At 46.8% G+C, this 19,547-nt stretch overlaps 1 protein-coding gene across 4 annotated transcripts in view; it reads right to left on the bottom strand.

Annotated features, from left to right (window-relative positions):
* The window catches only part of PHKA2 (phosphorylase kinase regulatory subunit alpha 2), a 143,561-nt gene that overhangs the window by 50,975 nt on the left and 73,039 nt on the right, over positions 1-19,547 (bottom strand). For all 4 annotated transcript variants that reach the window (XM_040423691.1, XM_040423693.1, XM_040423692.1 and 1 more), the window contains exons 15-19: positions 17,845-17,979; positions 17,080-17,189; positions 16,331-16,475; positions 9,706-9,784; positions 6,141-6,316 (exon numbers count right to left, since the gene is read on the bottom strand). In XM_040423691.1, the coding sequence (XP_040279625.1) occupies positions 6,141-6,316; positions 9,706-9,784; positions 16,331-16,475; positions 17,080-17,189; positions 17,845-17,979 (645 nt within the window). The remainder of the gene's footprint in view (positions 1-6,140; positions 6,317-9,705; positions 9,785-16,330; positions 16,476-17,079; positions 17,190-17,844; positions 17,980-19,547) is intronic.

The following is a 19,547-nucleotide window of genomic DNA, read 5'->3' as shown; positions in this document are numbered from 1 at the left end:
GACTCGTGGAAGAAGAGGCAGGGGCGGAAAAACGTAGAGGAGAGAGAACTCCGTCCAGGGAAGGACGAGCGCGTCCGCGCCGTAAGCGTCCGGATCCTTGGTTCTGGCCATGAAGGTGGGAAGCTTGTGGTTGAATCTGGAGGCCATGAGATCCACGTCCGGACGACCCCAACGGAGGCAAAGAGACTCGAAGACGTCGGGGTGCAGAGACCACTCGCCCGGGTCGATCGTCGTCCGGCTGAGGAAATCCGCCGCCCAATTGTCCACTCCCGGGATGTAAATGGCCGAAATGGCTGGAACATGAATTTCCGCCCAGCGAAGGATTAGAGACACCTCCCTCATCGCCGCCGCGCTGCGAGTGCCCCCCTGATGATTTATGTATGCCACAGCCGTGGCATTGTCCGATTGGACACGAACAGGGTGACCCTGAAGCAGCGAAGTCCAATGCCGGAGTGAAAGGAGAACCGCCCTCAGCTCCAGAACGTTGATCGGCAGTTTGGACTCCGATGGAGACCAAGTGCCTTGTACGGACCGAGGAGGAAACACCCCCCCCAACCCCGCAGACTGGCATCGGTGGTAATCACCAACCAAGTTATCGGCAGGAAGGACTTCCCTTGGAGAGGGGTCCGTAACCACCAGAGGAGAGGGGAGCGAACCTGGGGGGGGGGGGAAGGGGAAAGTACTGATCCAGACTTTCCTGGGACTTGTCCCATGCGGACAGAATGGCAGTCTGAAAGGTGCGGGAGTGATACTGCGCGTAGGGGATTGCTTCGAAACAGGACACCATCTGTCCCAAGACCCGCATGCTGAACCGGAAGGAAGGATGGCGGTGGGTCAGAAGGCTCCGAACCCACCGATGAAGGAGCTGGCGCTTCTCTGACGGAAGCCGAACCTCCGCTGCATCTGTATCCAGCAGCATCCCCAGAAAGATCAGTTGCCTGGATGGAACAAGAGCGGATTTGGGAAGATTGATAATCCAACCGAACCGGCGTAAGGTTTGTAGCGAGAGGTCCACACTGGCGGATGTCAGTGACAGAGAGGGTGCCTTGATAAGGAGATCGTCCAAATATGGAAGAAGAAAAACTCCCCTGGAACGAAGTAAGGCGAGGACAGGGGCAAGGACCTTTGTGAAAACGCGAGGGGCCGTCGCCAGCCCGAAGGGGAGAGCAACGAACTGGTAGTGGTCGGACCCCACTGCAAAGCGCAGAAAGCACTGATGACACCGAGCGATTGGAATATGAAGGTAGGCGTCCTGGATGTCGATAGAGGCCAGGAACTCCCCTTTTTCCAGAGAGGCCACCACCGACCTGAGAGACTCCATCCGGAATCGCTGAAGACGAAGGAAACGGTTTAACCGTTTTAGATCCAGAATGGGACGAACCGAGCCTTCTTTTTTGGGGACCACAAAAAGGTTCGAATAGAACCCCTTGAATCTTTCTTCCATGGGAACCGGAGCGATGACCCCTTTGTCTAGAAGGGTGTGAGTGGCAGTCAAGAAATCGGCCGCCCCTTGGGGATCCCGGGGAACCCGGGAGCGAAAGAACCGAACTGGGGGGAGGGACGTAAACTCGAGTTTGTACCCGGAAGACACAACTTCGAGAGCCCAGGCGTCGGAGACGTGCGCCTGCCAGAAGTCCCTGAACAGGAAGAGACGTCCCCCCACCCGGGTGGGTGGGGGCGCAGCTTCAGGTAGTGTTCTGCTTGGTCGCGGGAGGGCGAGCAGGCTGTGACTTGCGCCAGGAGGGCTGGGTCCGAAAAAAAGGTTTCTTACGTCTGTCTTGGACAGAGTTAGGGGATGGACCTGAAGAGGTGCGAGGTGCGGGAGCCCTGCGGGAAGACCTGAAGCGAGAAAAAGTGGGACGGCCTCGAGTGGTGGTCCTAGTCCTAGATTGAGGAAGATGCGTACTCTTCCCCCCCGTGGCTTCGGATATGATTTCATCCAAGCGGGTCCCGAACAATCGAGAACCAGTAAAGGGAAGGCCAGTAAGAGACCGCTTTGACGTGGAGTCCGCCGTCCAAACCTTTAACCAAAGCTCCCTCCTGGCCGAAACGGCCAGGGCAGACGAACGGGCTATGAGAGCCCCCGCATCAAGGGATGCCTCACAGACGAATTTGCCGGCTTGAATGATAAGTTGGGCTAGAGCACGGAGGTCCTGAATAGGGACGTCGGATTCAAGCTCCTGATCCAGCTGAGAAGCCCACTCTGAAACCGCTTTTCCAGCCCAAGCGGAAGCAAAGACCGGCCGGAGGGCGGAACCGGAGGCTGCAAAGATACCTTTGGTAATGGCCTCTATACGGCGATCCTCAGTGGATTGTAAGGAAGAGCCATCAGCAACGGGAATAGCCGTGCTTTTTGCCAAACGGGCCACCGGGGGGTCGACTTTGGGTGGTGACGCCCAGTTTGTAATGCAATCCGCCGGGAATGGATAACAGATATCCAACTTCTTAGGCGGGGTAAAACGGGCATCAGGGCGGGCCCAGGCCTTGGAGACCACCGACGAGAAATCAGTGTGGAGGGGAAAAACTGCAGACGTCTGTTTATGGCGAAAAAAGGAAACACTGTTTTTTTCAGAATTAGGAGGATCATCGTGAATCTTAAAGGTATCACGAATATTGTTAATAAGATGGCCCACAGCAGAAGCCAGTTTTGAAGGCAAGGCCGAGTCCATATCACAATCTGAATCAACTAGTTCCCCTTCAGAGGGCATATCCTGTATCGAGGAAGGGCCCGACTGAGAGCTCACCCTTGGGGGTGATACTGAAGCATCCGAGGATGATAGGCGCTCCGCCCTAGACCGCTTCTGGGGTTGACGGGCTCTGGAGGTGTCGCCTGGAGAGAGGGACTCAGACGGGTCAGCTAAGATAGCGGACCCGGAGGGCCCAGCAGGGGAAATATCCGGCTGCGATAAGGGCAATACCTCTGCAAGGCGGCCCACAACGTTAGAGAGGCTGACCACAGCCTGGGAAAGGGATCTAGCCCAGTCAGGGGGATCCAAGAGGCCAGGGGGTGACACAACAGATGGCGGACCCTGTAATGGGGCTTTGCAAGCCGAGCAATGCGGGTCAGGCTGCCCTTGAGGAAGGGGCGCCTTACATGCGGTGCAGGTGTGATACCAAGGACCGGCCGGCGCTGAGGGGTCAGACATGTTGGCTGAAGTAATATAAAAGCGTCCAGGCCAGAGGGGTGCAGAGCTAGAAGGGGTCAACAGTCCTACCAGGTCACAGTGGGAGCGGACGGCAACAGCAGCGGCAACACCTGAGGTAAAAACGATCCGTTCTGAGAGCAGGCTGGCACGAAGAGGAGGCGGGGCCAGCGAGGAGCGGGAAGAAGACGTCCGCACCCCCGACTGAATGTCTAACATGTACAGGAGAAGCGGAACGAAGCTCCGCCCCCCGCTGGAACTTTCGCGCGCGCGCGATTCAAACAAATATGCCGCCGAGAAAATATTGCCCCCCGACCACCTCCTTATACACCGGCGGCGAATGACACACCGGTAGCCGGCAAGAGAAGTCAGCCGGCAGCTGAACACAGCGGCAGCACTGGCCGAGATAACAAAAGGCGGCCCCACATGGCCGCAGCCCCTGAGGTAAACCCTCCCCCACAGCACCGCTCCGTCCTGCTCCACACACAAAGGGGGGAAGCCGACAGTAAGCCTTGTAATGTGACAAGGCTAGGCAGAGGGAACACAGAAGTTAGAACCCTAACCGAGGGGGGGGGGGGGGGGGGGGGGGGGGGGGGTAGGAACAGCTGCATAGCCACCTCACCAGTCGACGTTTTCACCCTCAGTCCATCCAGCAGGGACGCCCCTTCAGCCACTGGCACCGAAGTGGCAGGAAGCTGGAGAGGGGCTTGCAGGCGGGCGACTCTTGTGCTGGCGGGATGCAGGGGAGCTGGGCTGCCCTGGTCCTCCTTTTCTTCTGTGGGGGAGGCAGCAGTGCGGATACCGGCACTGGCGCAGCTCAACCCCGGGAAAACAGAGAGGTCTTAGCGACTCTGTTGTCCCTGTTGAAAAAGGGAAAAATTTTGAAAATAATAAAAAGAGAAAAAAATAAAATCTTTAGCAAAGACAGCTCTGCAGTGCAGAGAGTGTCTTGCCTCCTTGACACTAAGCAAAAAACTGGTAGTCGCTCGCTCCAGGCTGAGGGTATAGCTGCTGGAGGAGGGGCTTAACAGTCTTTCACTTAGTGTCACGCCTCCTATGGAGATGAGCTATACCCAAGGTTTCCTGTGTCCCCCAAGGAATTGGGCGAGAAAGAAACACGTAAGGAGGGAGAACTCCCGCCAAGGAGATGTCAGGGCATCCATGTCGTATGCTTCCGGAACTTCTGCTCGGGAGAGAAGGTGGGGAGCTTTCGTGTAGATGCCGTTAGCACACCCACACCCATGGAAGGAGTCCCCATAGAAGGAGGGAGGTGGAGGGCACCACAGCCCACCAGTCAAGGCCGGAGCGTGTCTGGAATGGAAGGCCACCAAAAGAATACCCCGTGCAATGCAGATGAGGGATGGTAGTAACATAGGAACTACCAAGGCATGCCGGGTGTCAGAACCATGATCCAGAGGAGGAAAAGGACAGGGGAAGAATAGGCTAGTCCAAGCCCATTTCCCGTCTGAGACTGGCGCTATACAGAAGTAGCCAAGGATTAAGTGGCTGCGCAAAAAACTCTGCCTGAGGAGGAAGCCAGGCAAGGGGGGGGGGGGTCACACTGTATCGCTAGCCCCATACCCCAGCAGAAGAGGGGGCCACCAGCAAAGGCCACCGAACCTAGTGCTAGAAGAGTCCATCACCTGACGAAAGAGCTGAACAGACAGAACCCAAGTATGTAGTGGTAACACAATACTGCTCCCACAGTAGTAGCCAGCGCTTGCCCTATCATGACAAGAGGGGTGCTGATGGCTTGAGGGAAGCTGGAATTGGCCTCAGGGGAGCTGGAAATGGCCTCAGGGCATGAAGACCATTACAAAGAGTGAGGGAGGGCCAGGAGGGTTAACATACTCACCTAGTACAGTGTACTCACCTCTCTCTTTCCTGCCGCCATCTTCACCCCTCCTCTGGTCCAGCAGGGTCACCCCTTCAGCTACTGGCAGGACGCTGGAAAAGGGGGGCTTGGATGGGTGACCCCTTGGCTGGCGGGATGCAGGGGAGCGAGGCTGCCCTGGTCCACCTTGTCTTCTGTGGGGAAGGCAGCAGTGCGGATGACCGGCACTGGCACAACTCGACCCCGGGAGAACAGGGAGGCGAGGCGTCCACTGTTTTCCCATCTGAAAAGAAAGGGAAAAAATAAAATAAAATAAAAAAATCTTCAGGAGAATCCCTGCAGAGCAGGGAGGTCTTGCCTCCTATTGACACTAGAAAAAACTAAAGCTCTCTCTCCAGGCTGGAGGGGGTATAGCTGCCGGGGAGCAGCTAACAGCTTTATCTAGTGTCAACGCCTCCTAGAGGACATAGCTATACCCACGGTTCCTGTGTCCCCTAATGAATATGGGCGAGAAAAACACTTTATAAACTTAGGCAAATGAGCTCAGGCTAGTTTCCGGGGCGGTGTTACTGCCGCAAATGCCCAGAAAACCACACCTCTTTCAGCCCTCTGGCCCGCCCTTCTTTCCTACTATCACGTCCTCCTCTGACTCCCTGAGGAACAGCTAGTCATGTTGCGCATGCGCCGGTCTTTGGCGCGAAATCCAGACCGGCGCATGCGCAATATGACTAGCAGTTCCTCTGCCCATAATGGGCAGAGCAGTGTGCATGTGCAGGCCAGCAGTGGAGCGGTGCGCATGCGCAAGATCAGGAAGGCAGAGGAGGACGTGATAGTAGGAAAGAAGGGCGGGCCAGAGGGCTGAAAGAGGTGTTGTTTTCTGGGCATTTGCGGCAGTAACACCGCCGCGGAAACTGGCCTAGGCTCATTTGCATAAGTTTCTAAAATGTATTTTTCACGATCTCGGAGAGGGACACAGCCAAGAGAGGTACCATTGTAATGGGGGCCAAACAGTCTATAACCTGATCCGAGTGGTCTAAAACGCTCAGATTAGGTGACAGACTCCCTTTAAACTTCAGAACATCACAGAACATTCACAATTACAGCTGCATTCACAAAAGTGTTGGCTGCTGAGCTCAAATTTCCTAGAGTTCCCTGGTTCTTACCATTTTCACCGTGGTCCACCTGAAATGCGCCTAGTTCATGCTCATATTCATTATCTGGACTAGAGAAGCCTTCACTACTTTCATCAAAAAGCTTTTCATCGCAATCAGAATCCAGGAAACTTAAGTGAGTGAAAAATGATGTAGTAAGAAAATCGGATAACCTGCCATGTTTTACCCTGAAAAGAAAACAGTCATATAAGAAGAATATATTGGTTGAAGGTAACAATGCATCTTATCTTAAAGGGAACCCGTCACCTAGAAAATGCATATTAAACCGCCAGCAGTACCTTATTGCAGCCTGATTATAAAAAGGTGTCTGTGTCTTTTCTGTACAATGCGCCAAAAGTCTGAAAAAAGACTTTTATTCAACTGGCCACGCTATGTAAACGATCGTCTTGAAGTCAAGGGGACAGCGGCTTTCTCGCCTTAAGGCAAACGTGCCCCGCCCCCTTTCCGGACCCTTAGCGTTTGATTGATAGGAATTCCAATTCCTTCACCACTGGACGCTCAAACGTAGGGCCGGCTATTTGATTCCGGCACCCGCCTCTTGTATTAACAGGTCAGTTACCTTCATTGTTGGCGGTGCGCCCCCCCCCCCCCCCCCCCAACATCCCAGTATAATAAACATTGGTGGCGCAGTGCCAATGAGGGTTAAAAAAATAAAATAAAAATTAACTCGCCTCCTCCAATTGATTGAGTAGCTGCCGGTCTCCTGTTCTTTCTTCAGGACCTCTCAAAGGACCTGTGGTGATGCCACTGAGCTCATCACATGGTCCATTACCATGGTGATGGGTCATGTGATGGACCATGTGATGAGCGCAGTGACGTCACCACAGGTCCTTCGTTCCTCACAGATGAAGACAGAAGAGAAGCCGGGCTGCGCGAACAAGTGGATTAAGGTGAGTTAAATTATTATTTATTTATTTTTAACCCCTCCAGCCCTATTGTACTAAGCATTCTGTTTTAAGAATGCTATTATTTCCCTTATAACCATATTATAACGGAAAATAATTACATCTACACAACCTTGAACCCAAACCTGAACTTCAGTGAAGAAGTTTGGGTCTGGGTACCACAGTCAGTTTTTTATCAAGCGCGTGCAAAACACATAAAAACTGAACAACGGAATGCAATTGCAGTCAAAACTGACTGCAATTGCGTACACCCACGCGGGTTTGCCGCAATGCACCCGGGACGCATCCGGAGCCAAAACGCGATGCCCGTCTGAAAGAGGCCTAAGGCAGTCGTTGGAACTGCCCGCCGGATCTGCCGATCTGGATGTGACTGAAAGCATTTGTGAGACGCATCCGGATGCGGATCCATCTCACAAATGCATTGCAAGAACGAATCCGTCTCTCCGCTTGTCACGCGGACAGACGGATCCGTCTTGTATCTTTTTACACATTTTTACCGGTCTGCGCATGCGCAGTCTGGAAGGACGGATCCAGCATTCTGGTATTTTGAATGCCGGGTCCGGCACTAATACATTCCTATGGGGAAAAATGCCGGATCCGGCATGTCTTCAGTTTTTTTTCGCCGGAGATAAAACCGTAGCATGCTGCGGTTTTATCTTTTGCCTGATCAGTCAAAATGACTGAATTGAAGACATCCTGATGCATCCTGAACGGATTACTCTCCATTCAGAATGCATGGGGATAAAACTGATCAGTTCTTTTCTGGTATTGAGCCCCTAGGACGGAACTCTATGCCGGAAAAGAAAAACGCTAGTGTGAAAGTACCCTAAAATATTAAGTTTAAAACCCCCCTTCCCCAATTTTACATATAAAATATAGAAACAATAAATAAATTAATAAATAAACATATTACATAGCGCTGCGTCCGAAAAGTCCAAACTGTTAAATTATAAAAAAATATCTCCTCTGCGGTGAGCGCCGTAACAGAAATAAATAAATAAATAAATAAAAACCATGCGATTCCCCATTTTTTTGTCACCTTGTCACCCCAAAAAAATAGGATAGGACTGTTCTATTATGGGACGAACGTTTCATAAAATGCATGCGGCTTTTTTTGATGTTTTTTTGTTGTTTACATAGCGTGGCCAGTTGAATAAAAGTATTTTTTCAGACTTTTGGCGCATTGTACAGAAAAGACACAGACACCTTTATAATCATGCTACAGGCTGCAATAAGGTACTGCTGGCGGTTTAAGCGGATCCCCAAGAATAGTATATCAAATGCACATTTACAGCCATAAAGATGTATTTATTTTATACACGTCACATACACTTCTGTCAAGATCTGCGGAACATCATTCAACAAGTGACCATGAAATTATTTTAAATATTAATGATTGTATATTAATTGAATATTTATGCCAGGATATTTTAAAATTATTATTAAAAAGGGTCCTGACTAGCAGGACCACTACCCTAATATCTAGAATGAAAGGCAATAATGAAACAGCATTGGCCTGTGCGGTACTTCAAGATTATCTCTAGGTAGCGGGGGCTACTATTTCTCCTTATGGAAGGCGCCACGTAGACATAAGGAGTCTTAGAGGCCACATAGTGCAAGGTAGCTATCCTATGAGTTAACGTTCAATCTTTTAAACTGGCCTTGAGACCTAATTCAGGATTACCCCAAAACAGCTGTCTGCAGATAAGGTGCTGGATTGGCTATAATCTTAGGTTATGTCTTACGGCCCGTTTAAAAAGAGAGCAAATTTGCTAATTTCTAGGTCTGAAATGGTGCAATTTTTTTGGGGGAAAAAAAGCTGAAATGCTGCTCATTTTATCCAGCTGTATTGCCCCTTTGTTCTGGTGTGGGCGCCAGCACTAGGACCCTCACAAGACACTGGTGATGTTCCTAACTGATAAGCCATCAAAGTCGAACATAGAAAATACTTTGTAGAGTATGCTCACGTGTGGAGGGTATACATTACAGTATCAGCACAGTGGATGACACTACCAAATGCTATCCATGCGCTGAAGAAAAAATCTGAACGGAAATTGGCATTCCATGTGGATTTTAAATCCGTAGCTACAAAATCCGCTATGCATTTTTCTGCACAAACCCCGTCCCGAGTGGATGGACCCTTAGGGTGGTCTCACACAACAGGGTACATGTACTAAACCTGTATACCAGTTTTACGGCATACAAAAGTCGCAATGTTTTATGCAAACACCATTCTGCACAAAAATATGTACAGTTCACAATTTTTTTTCTACGAGGCTAAGCACAAGATACAACAAACAGAAGTAAATCCAGCAGGAAGTAGAAGTTCTTCCTTGATATTTCCGATTCCCCTTAAATCCACTTCTAGCTTTGGCTTGAAAAAAACAAAACAAAAACATCAAAACCTGACATAAAAAGCTGTGCTTCCGGTCTTAGACATAGGTTACCTAGGATTGTTTTTCTATGGTTTGGGCCCATGAAATTTGCTCTAAGGGTCTTATTACACAAGCAGATTTGCTGCCCAGAACAAGCGCGGTTGGAAGCTAGTTTAGATGGATTTACGCAGAGCAATTATTGTGACAATATGTGTCCAGTCATTAGTGTGATCATTCATTCACATACAGCTTCATTCGTGTTAATAACTTACATACCTTGCACCTCCAAAGTATCCATCCTCAAGTTTTCTAATGGTGGCAAGAATAGCGGGATCTATGTCTGTGCCATCGTCATCTGAAACACAAATTAATGAGACCTACTGGTCAGTGTTTCATCATTTCATTAATGTGTACAGAAATCCAGGCTTCTTTCTGGTAGTTCCGCAGCTTAGAACTTTTGAGATGAACCTGGCTTCTCAGTGATATCATTTATCTATATTAACCCCTTAGTGACCAGCCTGTTTTGGGCCTTACTGACTAAGTGTTTGTTCTTCCTTTTTTGATTGTTGCCTTCCAAGAGCTATTACTTTTTTATTTTTCTGTCTATATAGTTGTATGAGGGCTTGTTTTTTGCGGGACAAGCTGTGGTTGTTATTGGCGCCATTGTGGGGTACACAATTTTTTGATGAACTTTTATTAACTTAGGGAGGGAGATGGGAAAAACAGATGGGACAACCAGTTTTTGCACTATAAATTCTACGGCGTTCATTTTTTCGGTATAAATAACATATCATCTTTATTCTCTGGGTCAGTACGATTACAGCAATATCAAATACATGTATTTTTTTGTTTTAATACTTTTGTGCAATAAAATCCCTTTTTTAAAAAAAAAAAAAAAAATTATCTTTTTACATTGCCGCTTCCCAAGACCCATAACTTTTTTATTTTTCTTTCTATGGAGTTGTGTCAGGGCTTGTTTTTTGCAAGACTACTTGTAGTTTTCATTGGTATTATTTTGGAGTAAATGACGCTTTTTGATCGCTTGTTATTAAGTTTTTTTCAGTGGCAACTAAGAATAAATTAGCAATTTTGTAAATTATACCGTAGGGGAGATTTTTTATTTTTTGCAATTTTTTTCATTGAAAAGCGTATTTTCAATGGAATTTTTTTAGTTTATAATTTTTTTTTCCCTTTTCTTTACCACTTAATAGTCCCACAAGGGGACTATAATAGACAACACATTTTGATTGCTTTTAAAATAAAATGCACCATCCCTATAGGAGAGGGGTGCACAACCTATGGCCAGGGGGCCATATGTGGTCCTTGATATCATTCTGTGTGGACCCTAACCATCTGGCAACAGACATGTATGTCTATGTCTTGCGGCTGCTCAAATGTATTTTTCATGTATTCTCCCATAAGATGGGAATCCTGAAACTTTAACTAGACATTAATATACTCTATGTCAGTTGTTAATACCCCTTGAAATTTTATTTTCGGCCCTTGAAATTGGTTCAGTCTGACAATGTGGCCCCCAGCCACAAAACCTTGTGGACACCCGGCAACAGTGCATTGCATTTTAATGTCAGTGCTTTACTGACATTGACCTGCAGTCTGCACCAGAGAGGCACAGCCTGCTGGAAAATACTCAAGGCTGACCCCAGCCAGCCTTTACACACATCGGCACCTCACAATCGCATTTGCGAGGTGCTAATGGAAGACACCTCTTTACATGCGGCGGGCACCATTGTCTATGGCATGTAAAGGATTTAACAGCCCAGATCGGCACTCCTGCCTGTCCGGGCTGTTAGAGCAGGAGCGCGGCTCTTATGTGAGAAAAAAAAAGTATGGGTGGTCACTAAGGGGTTAAACAACTAGGAGAATTTTATTAGGAGGCAAAGGTCATTTTCTGGCAGTCCATGCAATAGACAAGCAAACCAGATATATGCTGCTGTAGATTTGTTGTTTCCACCGGTCCCATGGATGGTTCCCTTCTATGTCCCTGAATAGGAAGGAGCTGTCCCATTGAATTGAATAAGACGACTTGTAATTACACTGCTCGCCACTGTGATGTCGACAGCGAGCAGGTAAACAATGAAGGGAAGGCTGCGCTCGCGCTGATCGGCAGGAGTGCCAACTAGACCCGCCCAGGACAGTGATGCAGCTAAATATTGAGGCGGGGCATGGGAGCTAATAGAACTACTGGAGGGGCACTGTGGGGGGACTGGCAGCATTATTGGGGGCACTCTAGGGGGACTTTTAATACCAAGGAACTATAGGATGCATTACCAGCCATTTTTTAATATGAGGGCACCATATGGGGCATTACTGGAGGCATTTTATTACTGGGGCACTATAACGGGATTTTCTGTACAAGGGCATTATTACTGGGGGCACTATAATGGCATTTTTAATGAGGGTAAAATAAGGGAAAATTAATGCTGGAGGCACTGTTAGGGGCATTTCTATTACAGGGGCATATTAGGAGACATTATTTTGCAGACAATATACAGGCATTATTACTGGGAGCACAATGTAGGGTTTTATTATTTTTACTGGGGGCATTTTAGAGGACATTACTTTTACTGGGGGCACTCTAGGAAGCATTATAGGGACATTATTTCTACTGGGGTCACGATTTTGTCAGCAGTATAATATTTGGAGGCATTGGGGAGCACAGTGTGCACAATATTGGGAGTGGCAACATGATGACATTGTTGGGACACCAAGATGGGGAGTTTGTGTTGAAAAGGTGTGGAGGGGAAAAACTGAGAAATCTAGCATGTCTGTGTAACAAAATCTGCAGAGACGACACGCGGCTGAAAGAGTTTGTCATGGCAGTCTGGGTCAAACGGAGGAGAATGTCTACATCACAGCAGTGCCATCTTAAGAGCATTATAGGCCCCCGGGCAATACAGTGCACTGGGGCCCTGTCTACACAATCACGCACTAGAATAAAAATGCAAATTATCAATAAGGCGATATTTATTGGTACTTTCAACAAAATCACGCCACTCCAACATTAATACCCACCAGCACCAGCAGTACCCACACCAGCATTACCCACTAGCACCAGAGTGTGTGTACATTTATATATATATCTATATTTATTTCGTTTTTTTAGTTGTATGATTAAAGTGGATGTAAACCCCCAAGTATGCAGTATAGCACCCTATAGTATACAGCACCACACAGTATGCAGTATAGCACCCTATAGTATACAGCACCACACAGTATGCAGTATAGCACCCTATAGTATACAGCACCACACAGTATGCAGTTTAGCACCCCACACTATACAGTACCCCACAGTATATAGTAGAGCAGTATAGACCCCCACACTATACAGCACCTCACTGTATACAGCACCCCAAACTATACACGATACAGCCCCCCACACTATACAGTACAGCACTCTACACTATACCGCACCCACAGTATACAGCCCCCCACACTATACAGTACAGCAGTATAGCACTCCCCCCACTATACAGCCCCCCCCCCCCACACTATACAGTACAGCAGTATAGCACTCCCCCCACTATACAGCCCCCCCCACACTATACAGGCCCCCCACACTATACAGGCCCCCCACACTATACAGTACAGCACTCTACACTATACCGCACCCACAGTATACAGCCCCCACACTATACAGTACAGCAGTATAGCACTCCCCCCACTATACAGCCCCCCCCACACTATACAGGCCCCCCACACTATACAGGCCCCCCACACTATACAGGCCCCCCACACTATACAGCCCACCACACAGTATACAGGCCACCCCCCCCCCCACACACAGTATACAGCCCACCACACAATATACAGCCCATTACACAATATATAGCCCACCACACAATATACAGCCCACCACACAGTATACAGGCCCCCACACAGTATACAGCCCCCCACACAGTACACAGCACCCCACTATACAGTAGTTTACAGTATATTAAAATAACAACCCCATGTCACCTTTTTCTGATGTAATCTTTACACAGAAAAGCTCCACAGTTAACTTCTGCAACACTCCTGATAGGACCTGTGATGACTTCATAGCCATGTGACCAGTAATTGCTAGGTTACTGGTCACATGGTAATGATGTCATTAAGGTCCTAGATCAAAACTCATTAAGGTCCTAGAATTAAGATCATTAACACAGTACGATCATGATGCCTGTGTAGCCGACAGCCTGACACCCGGGGCAGTAGCTAGCAGGGCTCAAGAGGCAGCTGCCTTGGGCCCCCCCAGGAGCAACTGGGCCCAGGGCAGCTGCCCCTTTTGCCCCTTGGTAAAGACGGCCCTGGCGGCAACGCTGCTAAATGACGGTTGGGAAGTTGGCTGGTGGGTTCACTGGGCAGGCGGGCCCCCAGGCAAGTGGGGCCCCCGGGCAACTGCCCAGCGTGCCCATTCGAAAAGACGGCCCTGCATCACAGGAGATGCCACCAGATGTAAGAGTTATGTGCGCTGTATTCTCCTGTATGTTTCATAGTGCTGGTAGGCACTATGCTGTAAGAAGAGCTGGCTCACTACTGTGACCGGCATCATACCTCCTCCTCCAAGTTTTTTTTAAATTATAATTATATGTATTTTAAATTTGGTGACAAAATTTTTTATTTGGCTCTTAGATTTTTCAGTTTAGGAGGCAATGGCTACTAGGTATTTTTTTTATTTAGTCTGGACCACTGATGGGTTATGCTATCTAGGAGAGGCTAAAAGCTGCGGTGCCGCGTCAGGTGGCTTTATTTTTTATTTTTTTGTATTTTTCATTCTGTTTTTATTTTTATTTATTTTTTATTTTACACTTTGTGCCCCCATAAAGTCATACAACACCTTTGGGGGACATTAAACTTTAGTTCTTTTATATATATACAGTCTTGTGAAAAAATTAGGACACCCTTTGAAAGCATGTGGTTTTTTGTAACATTTTTAATAAATGGTTATTTCATCTCCGTTTCAACAATACAGAGAGATTAAAGTAATCCGACTAAACAAAGAAAACTGAAGAAAAGTCTTTTCAAGATCTTCTGTAAATGTCATTCTACAAAAATGCCTATTCTAACTGAGGAAAAAGATAGGACACCCTTGCCCCTAATAGCGAGTGTTACCTCCTTTGGCTGAAATAACTGCAGTGAGACGGTTCTTGTAGCCATCTACCAGTCTTCGACATCGGTCTGAGGAAATTTTACCCCACTCCTCAATGCAGAACTTTTTCAGCTGTGAGATGTTTGAGGGGTTTCTTGCACGTACAGCCCTTTTCAAGTCACCCCACAGCATCTCAATGGGATTCAAATCTGGACTTTGACTTGGCCATTCCAGGACTCTCCATTTCTTCTTTTTCAGCCAATCTTTGGTTGATTTACTAGTATGTTTTGGGTCATTGTCATGTTGCATGGTCCAGTTCCGCTTCAGCTTTAATTTTCTAACTGATGGTCTCACATGTTCTTCAAGCACCTTCTGATACACAGTAGAATTCATTGTGGATTCTATGATGGTGAGCTGACCAGGTCCTGCTGCAGCAAAGCAGCCCCAAACCATGACACTTCCACCTCCATGCTTCACAGTTGGTATGAGGTTCTTTTCTTGGAATGCTGTGTTTGGTTTACGCCAAACATGTCCTCTGCTGTTGTGTCCAAATAATTCAATTTTGGACTCATCTGTCCAAAGAACATTATTCCAGAAGTCCTGGTCTTTGTCAACTTTATCGCTGGCAAATGTCAGTCTGGCCTCGATGTTTCTCTTGGAAAGCAAAGGTTTCCTCCTTGCACACCTCCCATGCAAGTTAAACTTGCACAGTCTCTTTCTGATTGTAGAGGCATGTACTTCTACATCAACAGTAGCCAGAGCCTGCTGTAGTTCTCGAGATGACACTTTAGGGTTTTTGGATACCTCTTTTAGCATCTTGCGGTCTGCTCTTGGGGTGAACTTGCTGGGGCGACCAGTCCTGGGCATGTTGGCAGTTGTTTTGAAAGCCCTCCACTTGTAGACTATCTTCCGGACAGTGGAATGGCTGATTTCAAAATCTTTTGAGATCTTTTTAAATCCCTTCCCAGACTCATAGGCTGCTACAATCTTTTTTCTGAAGTCCTCTGACAGCTCTTTTGCTCTCACCATGGTGCTCACTCTCACTTCAACAGTCAGGAGCACACCAAACTAAATGTCTGAGGTTTAAATAGGGCAAGCCTCATTCAACATGCAGAGTAACGATCTACTAATTATGTGCACCTGGTGTGATATACCTGTGTGAGATCTGAGGCAATTTAAGAGGGAATACATGTGAGGGTGTCCTATCTTTTTCCTCAGTTAGAATAGGCATTTTTGTAGAATGACATTTACAGAAGATCTTGAAAAGACTTTTCTTCAGTTTTCTTTGTTTAGTTGGATTACTTTAATCTCTCTGTATTGTTGAAACGGAGATGAAATAACCATTTATTAAAAATGTTACAAAAAACCACACGCTTTCAAAGGGTGTCCTAATTTTTTCACATGACTGTATTACAGATTTCTCCATATTAGCTACAGTTAAAATCATATTAGCCCCAGGTACAGGGGGGATATAGCCCCTAGAAAGGTTGTACATCCCTGTGCAAGCTCAATGCAGAGCTGATCTGGGTCTGATAAGACCCAGCAGCTCACAGACGATCACATGATCACTGGGACTGGAGCAGAAAGTGCTGTGTATAGCGTGATGGGGAAGGCAGAGGCAGGGAGAGCCCTGCTGTCACTTTCAGTGGCTTCCTGCTCCTGTACTATTAGTGTGCAGCTGAGATCTCTGCAAAATGTAAAAGAACCTTTATTCAATGTTTCCCTTCTCCCCTCATTCCTATTTTGGAGACAACTTAACTGCAGCCTAATGTGAACTCTCACAAATGTACTGTAGAAAGAACTAGACATTACTCAGCATGGAGTGAGTGATGGGGAAGGTGAGTGTTGGTCTTCCAGTCATTCTCCAGCATGAAGTCAAGTATGCTAGCTCACTTCTGAGCATTTCAACAATCATCTTGCTGTCCAGCGCTAGGTAGAAGTGATGCTGGTCTGTAAACTGTATGGAGAACCCAGAGATCATGTAAGTCAATGTTTCATGCTTATAAATATGATGTACATATGAACAAAAGTGCATCAGGTAAGTTACTTGACGGACAGAAGAAACTGTTCTAAGAAACTAAGAATCTAAAAAACATGATGGAAAAGATTTATAAAAACTGGTGCAAAGGAAAACTGTCTGAGTTGCCCAAAGCAACCACTAAGATTCCAATTTTAATTTTTTAGAGCTCCTTTTGAAAATAAAAGGTGGAAGCTAATTGGTTGCTAAGACATGTTTCCTTTACACCCCTGATGTGTGTACAAGGTTTCTATCATCTTAAGAAGGGTATGGAGATTAGTTAACTGCCACAAGAAAGAAAGCGGTTTCTCTAGTGCCATCTAATGGCGGGAGGGGGGCAGATTCTTAGCCATACACCACCAGTGTGTGAGATGTTCCAACCCCTTTATGGCAGCAAGAACAGAAAAAGTACCCAAAACAGATAAACACGCCATTGGTGGTTCCCAGTGTAAAGTAGAATACATTTAGGCAAATGCTGATATGCAGTGATGTTTCGTTCCTATCTAGAAATATGTAATACATATTATATTTTACATCCACCAACCTGCGGAGTAAACGTGAAGATCTGATTCCTAATTGTGTAGAGTTTAGACGTTCCCAATACTCCTATGTAACGATATGGCCTCCCACTTAGTTTCATGGCTTTATTAATTCCTATGGACATTAGGATAATATTAGAGAAACATGTTACAGAACAAATGGATTCCTATGATCTTACAATCAAAAGTGAGGCCCAGTTCTATGGTTTAATTCACTATAGAATTTGAGAGGCACATTCTCTAAAAACAGAGAGGGTTCCTGTCAGAGGGAATAAACAAAACCTAGCCAAAGATCTTGAATCTGTTCCTGTTCAGTACAAAACAAAAATGAGAATGGACAAGAATACAAGATTTCAGCATATGACATATGCTGAGGGGTTGTCTGGGGGATAAAAAAAAATGTTTAAAAGGTCAAAATGTAAAAAGTAAAAAGAATCATACCTTACCGATCCCATGCCACTCTTTTACAAAGCTTATTAGTTTTCCCTACTTCTTGGTCCCATGGAAATGTGGCTACTCAGCCAATCACTGGGTGAGGCCTGTCATCGCCGCGGCAAGTGATTGGCTGATCGGTACCAATTCCTGTCTCAAGAGGGACCAGGAAATAGAGACATCACTGGGGGATTTGGGAGGCATCAGAATGGAAGCAGCGGGGAATCAGTGAGGTCAGCATAACATGACCTTTTTTTTAAAATAATTTTTAATTGTATTTATTGTATACTTGACCATACAATGTATAGCTTTACCAGGACAAAAGTCCATGGACCTACCGAGTTTTGCATAGAGATGGCTCAATATTTTAGCAGGCTGCACTCGAAATGGTCGGACATCACTGAAGCTCTGCACGTCTATATCATGATTTTTTAACATCTTCTGAATCTCGGTTGTTTCAGCCAGAACCGATACTGAAAATGGAAGAATAAGGCAATATATATATTAGGTGTAGGGCAGTTTCTATGCAACTATACAAGGGCCAATTACATTGTCATTTAAAAAGTTATCCAATCTTTCAAAATTGATGGTCTGTATTTAGGATAGGTCATCGTTATTAGTTGGGGGAGTGAGGGGTTGTGACTCTCACCACTCCATCCAACCAACTGTTTGAAGGCTAGGGGCACAATCAAGCACCACTGCTACGGCTACTTCATTGTAAATATAAGGGAAAGGAATAAAGCTGCAATACCCAAGCTGGTACTAAAGGTACAGCATCCAAACATATGTGAACAATGAAGAGGCTGCAGCATTTGCCCAAGCAACAGGACAGGACCTGCACGGATGGCCTATCCTAAATTCACTCACTGACTGAACATTATGTAGGTCCACCTTGTGCTGCCAAAACAGCCTTGACCTGTTCAGTGAAGGACTCCACAATGCAACTGAAGGTGTCCTGTGGCATCTACCACTAATTCGTTAGCAGCAGATCCTTTAGAGGCCCTGACCAGTTTTAGGCTGAAACCAGACAATCAAGTTCTGCTGTCCAAGATCTGTCTACCCAGCTGCAGCAGTGACATCACATCAAAGACCTGTGACTTCTGCAGCCATTCACTGGCCTCAGCGGTGCACTAGAGAGGCCTGTGAATGGCTGCAGCAGTTACGTGTTGTCAACGTGATGTCACCGCTACAGCTGGGTAAACAGATTCCGGACAGGAAAATAGTAGAGGTGGAGCGGTGCAGGATCTACCAGGTAAGTAATGATCACTTCTTTATTGCAGACGGATCCCGTGTTTTTTTATTTTTCTCCTGAAACCAGGCAATCCCTTTAAGTCCTGTAGGTTCTGAGGCACATATTAGATGGCCTCAAGAAGTTCATTTAATGTGTATAGACAACTTTACAAGCTTTAAAAGGTCACTAACTTCACATAGGCATATAAAAAGTTTAGATCAGTGGGAGTCATATAGATGCTGGATATCCTCCTGTGGTATGTCATTCCAAACTCTTACAACTTGCACTTCAATCAAGGTGGTTGTTGGCTGCTGCACATGGAAGATCCATCTCTCCATCCAGTCCCAGCCATTCTTTGTGGGGGAGGGATCTGGTGATCGAGCTAGCCAGGGAGCTGCTGGATACCTTGAAGAGCATCTTTTGTTGTGCGGGTAGTGTATGGACAGGAGTTATCTTGTTGGAACACCACTTCTCCTAACCGAGTCAAAAAAGACAGTAGGACTGGTTTCACAATGTCCTGAAGGCTGGTCAAGTTCCCTCAACAAATACTAGACGGGAACAGCCATGATAGCCAATGGTGCCCCACACCCTGACACTGGTATTGGCCCCGTGTGTCTGTGCTCTCCAGCTTTCCTGAGAACTCTGATGTGGTCATCAGTACGAAGGCAGAACCTACTTTCGTCACTGAACACTACTGTTTGCTATTGATGGCCCCATCAGAGTACACAGGAGGACTAGAAAGCACCTGATGTCATGGTGTGGGGCACCATTAGTTACTATTTCCATTCCTGTCTGGTATTTATGGAGGAA

This window comes from Bufo bufo, chromosome 3, assembly GCF_905171765.1.
Source record: "Bufo bufo chromosome 3, aBufBuf1.1, whole genome shotgun sequence".
Lineage (NCBI taxonomy): Eukaryota > Metazoa > Chordata > Amphibia > Anura > Bufonidae > Bufo > Bufo bufo.
Note: the sequence above shows the minus strand (reverse complement) of the source record. Positions and strands in the feature narration are given on the sequence as shown.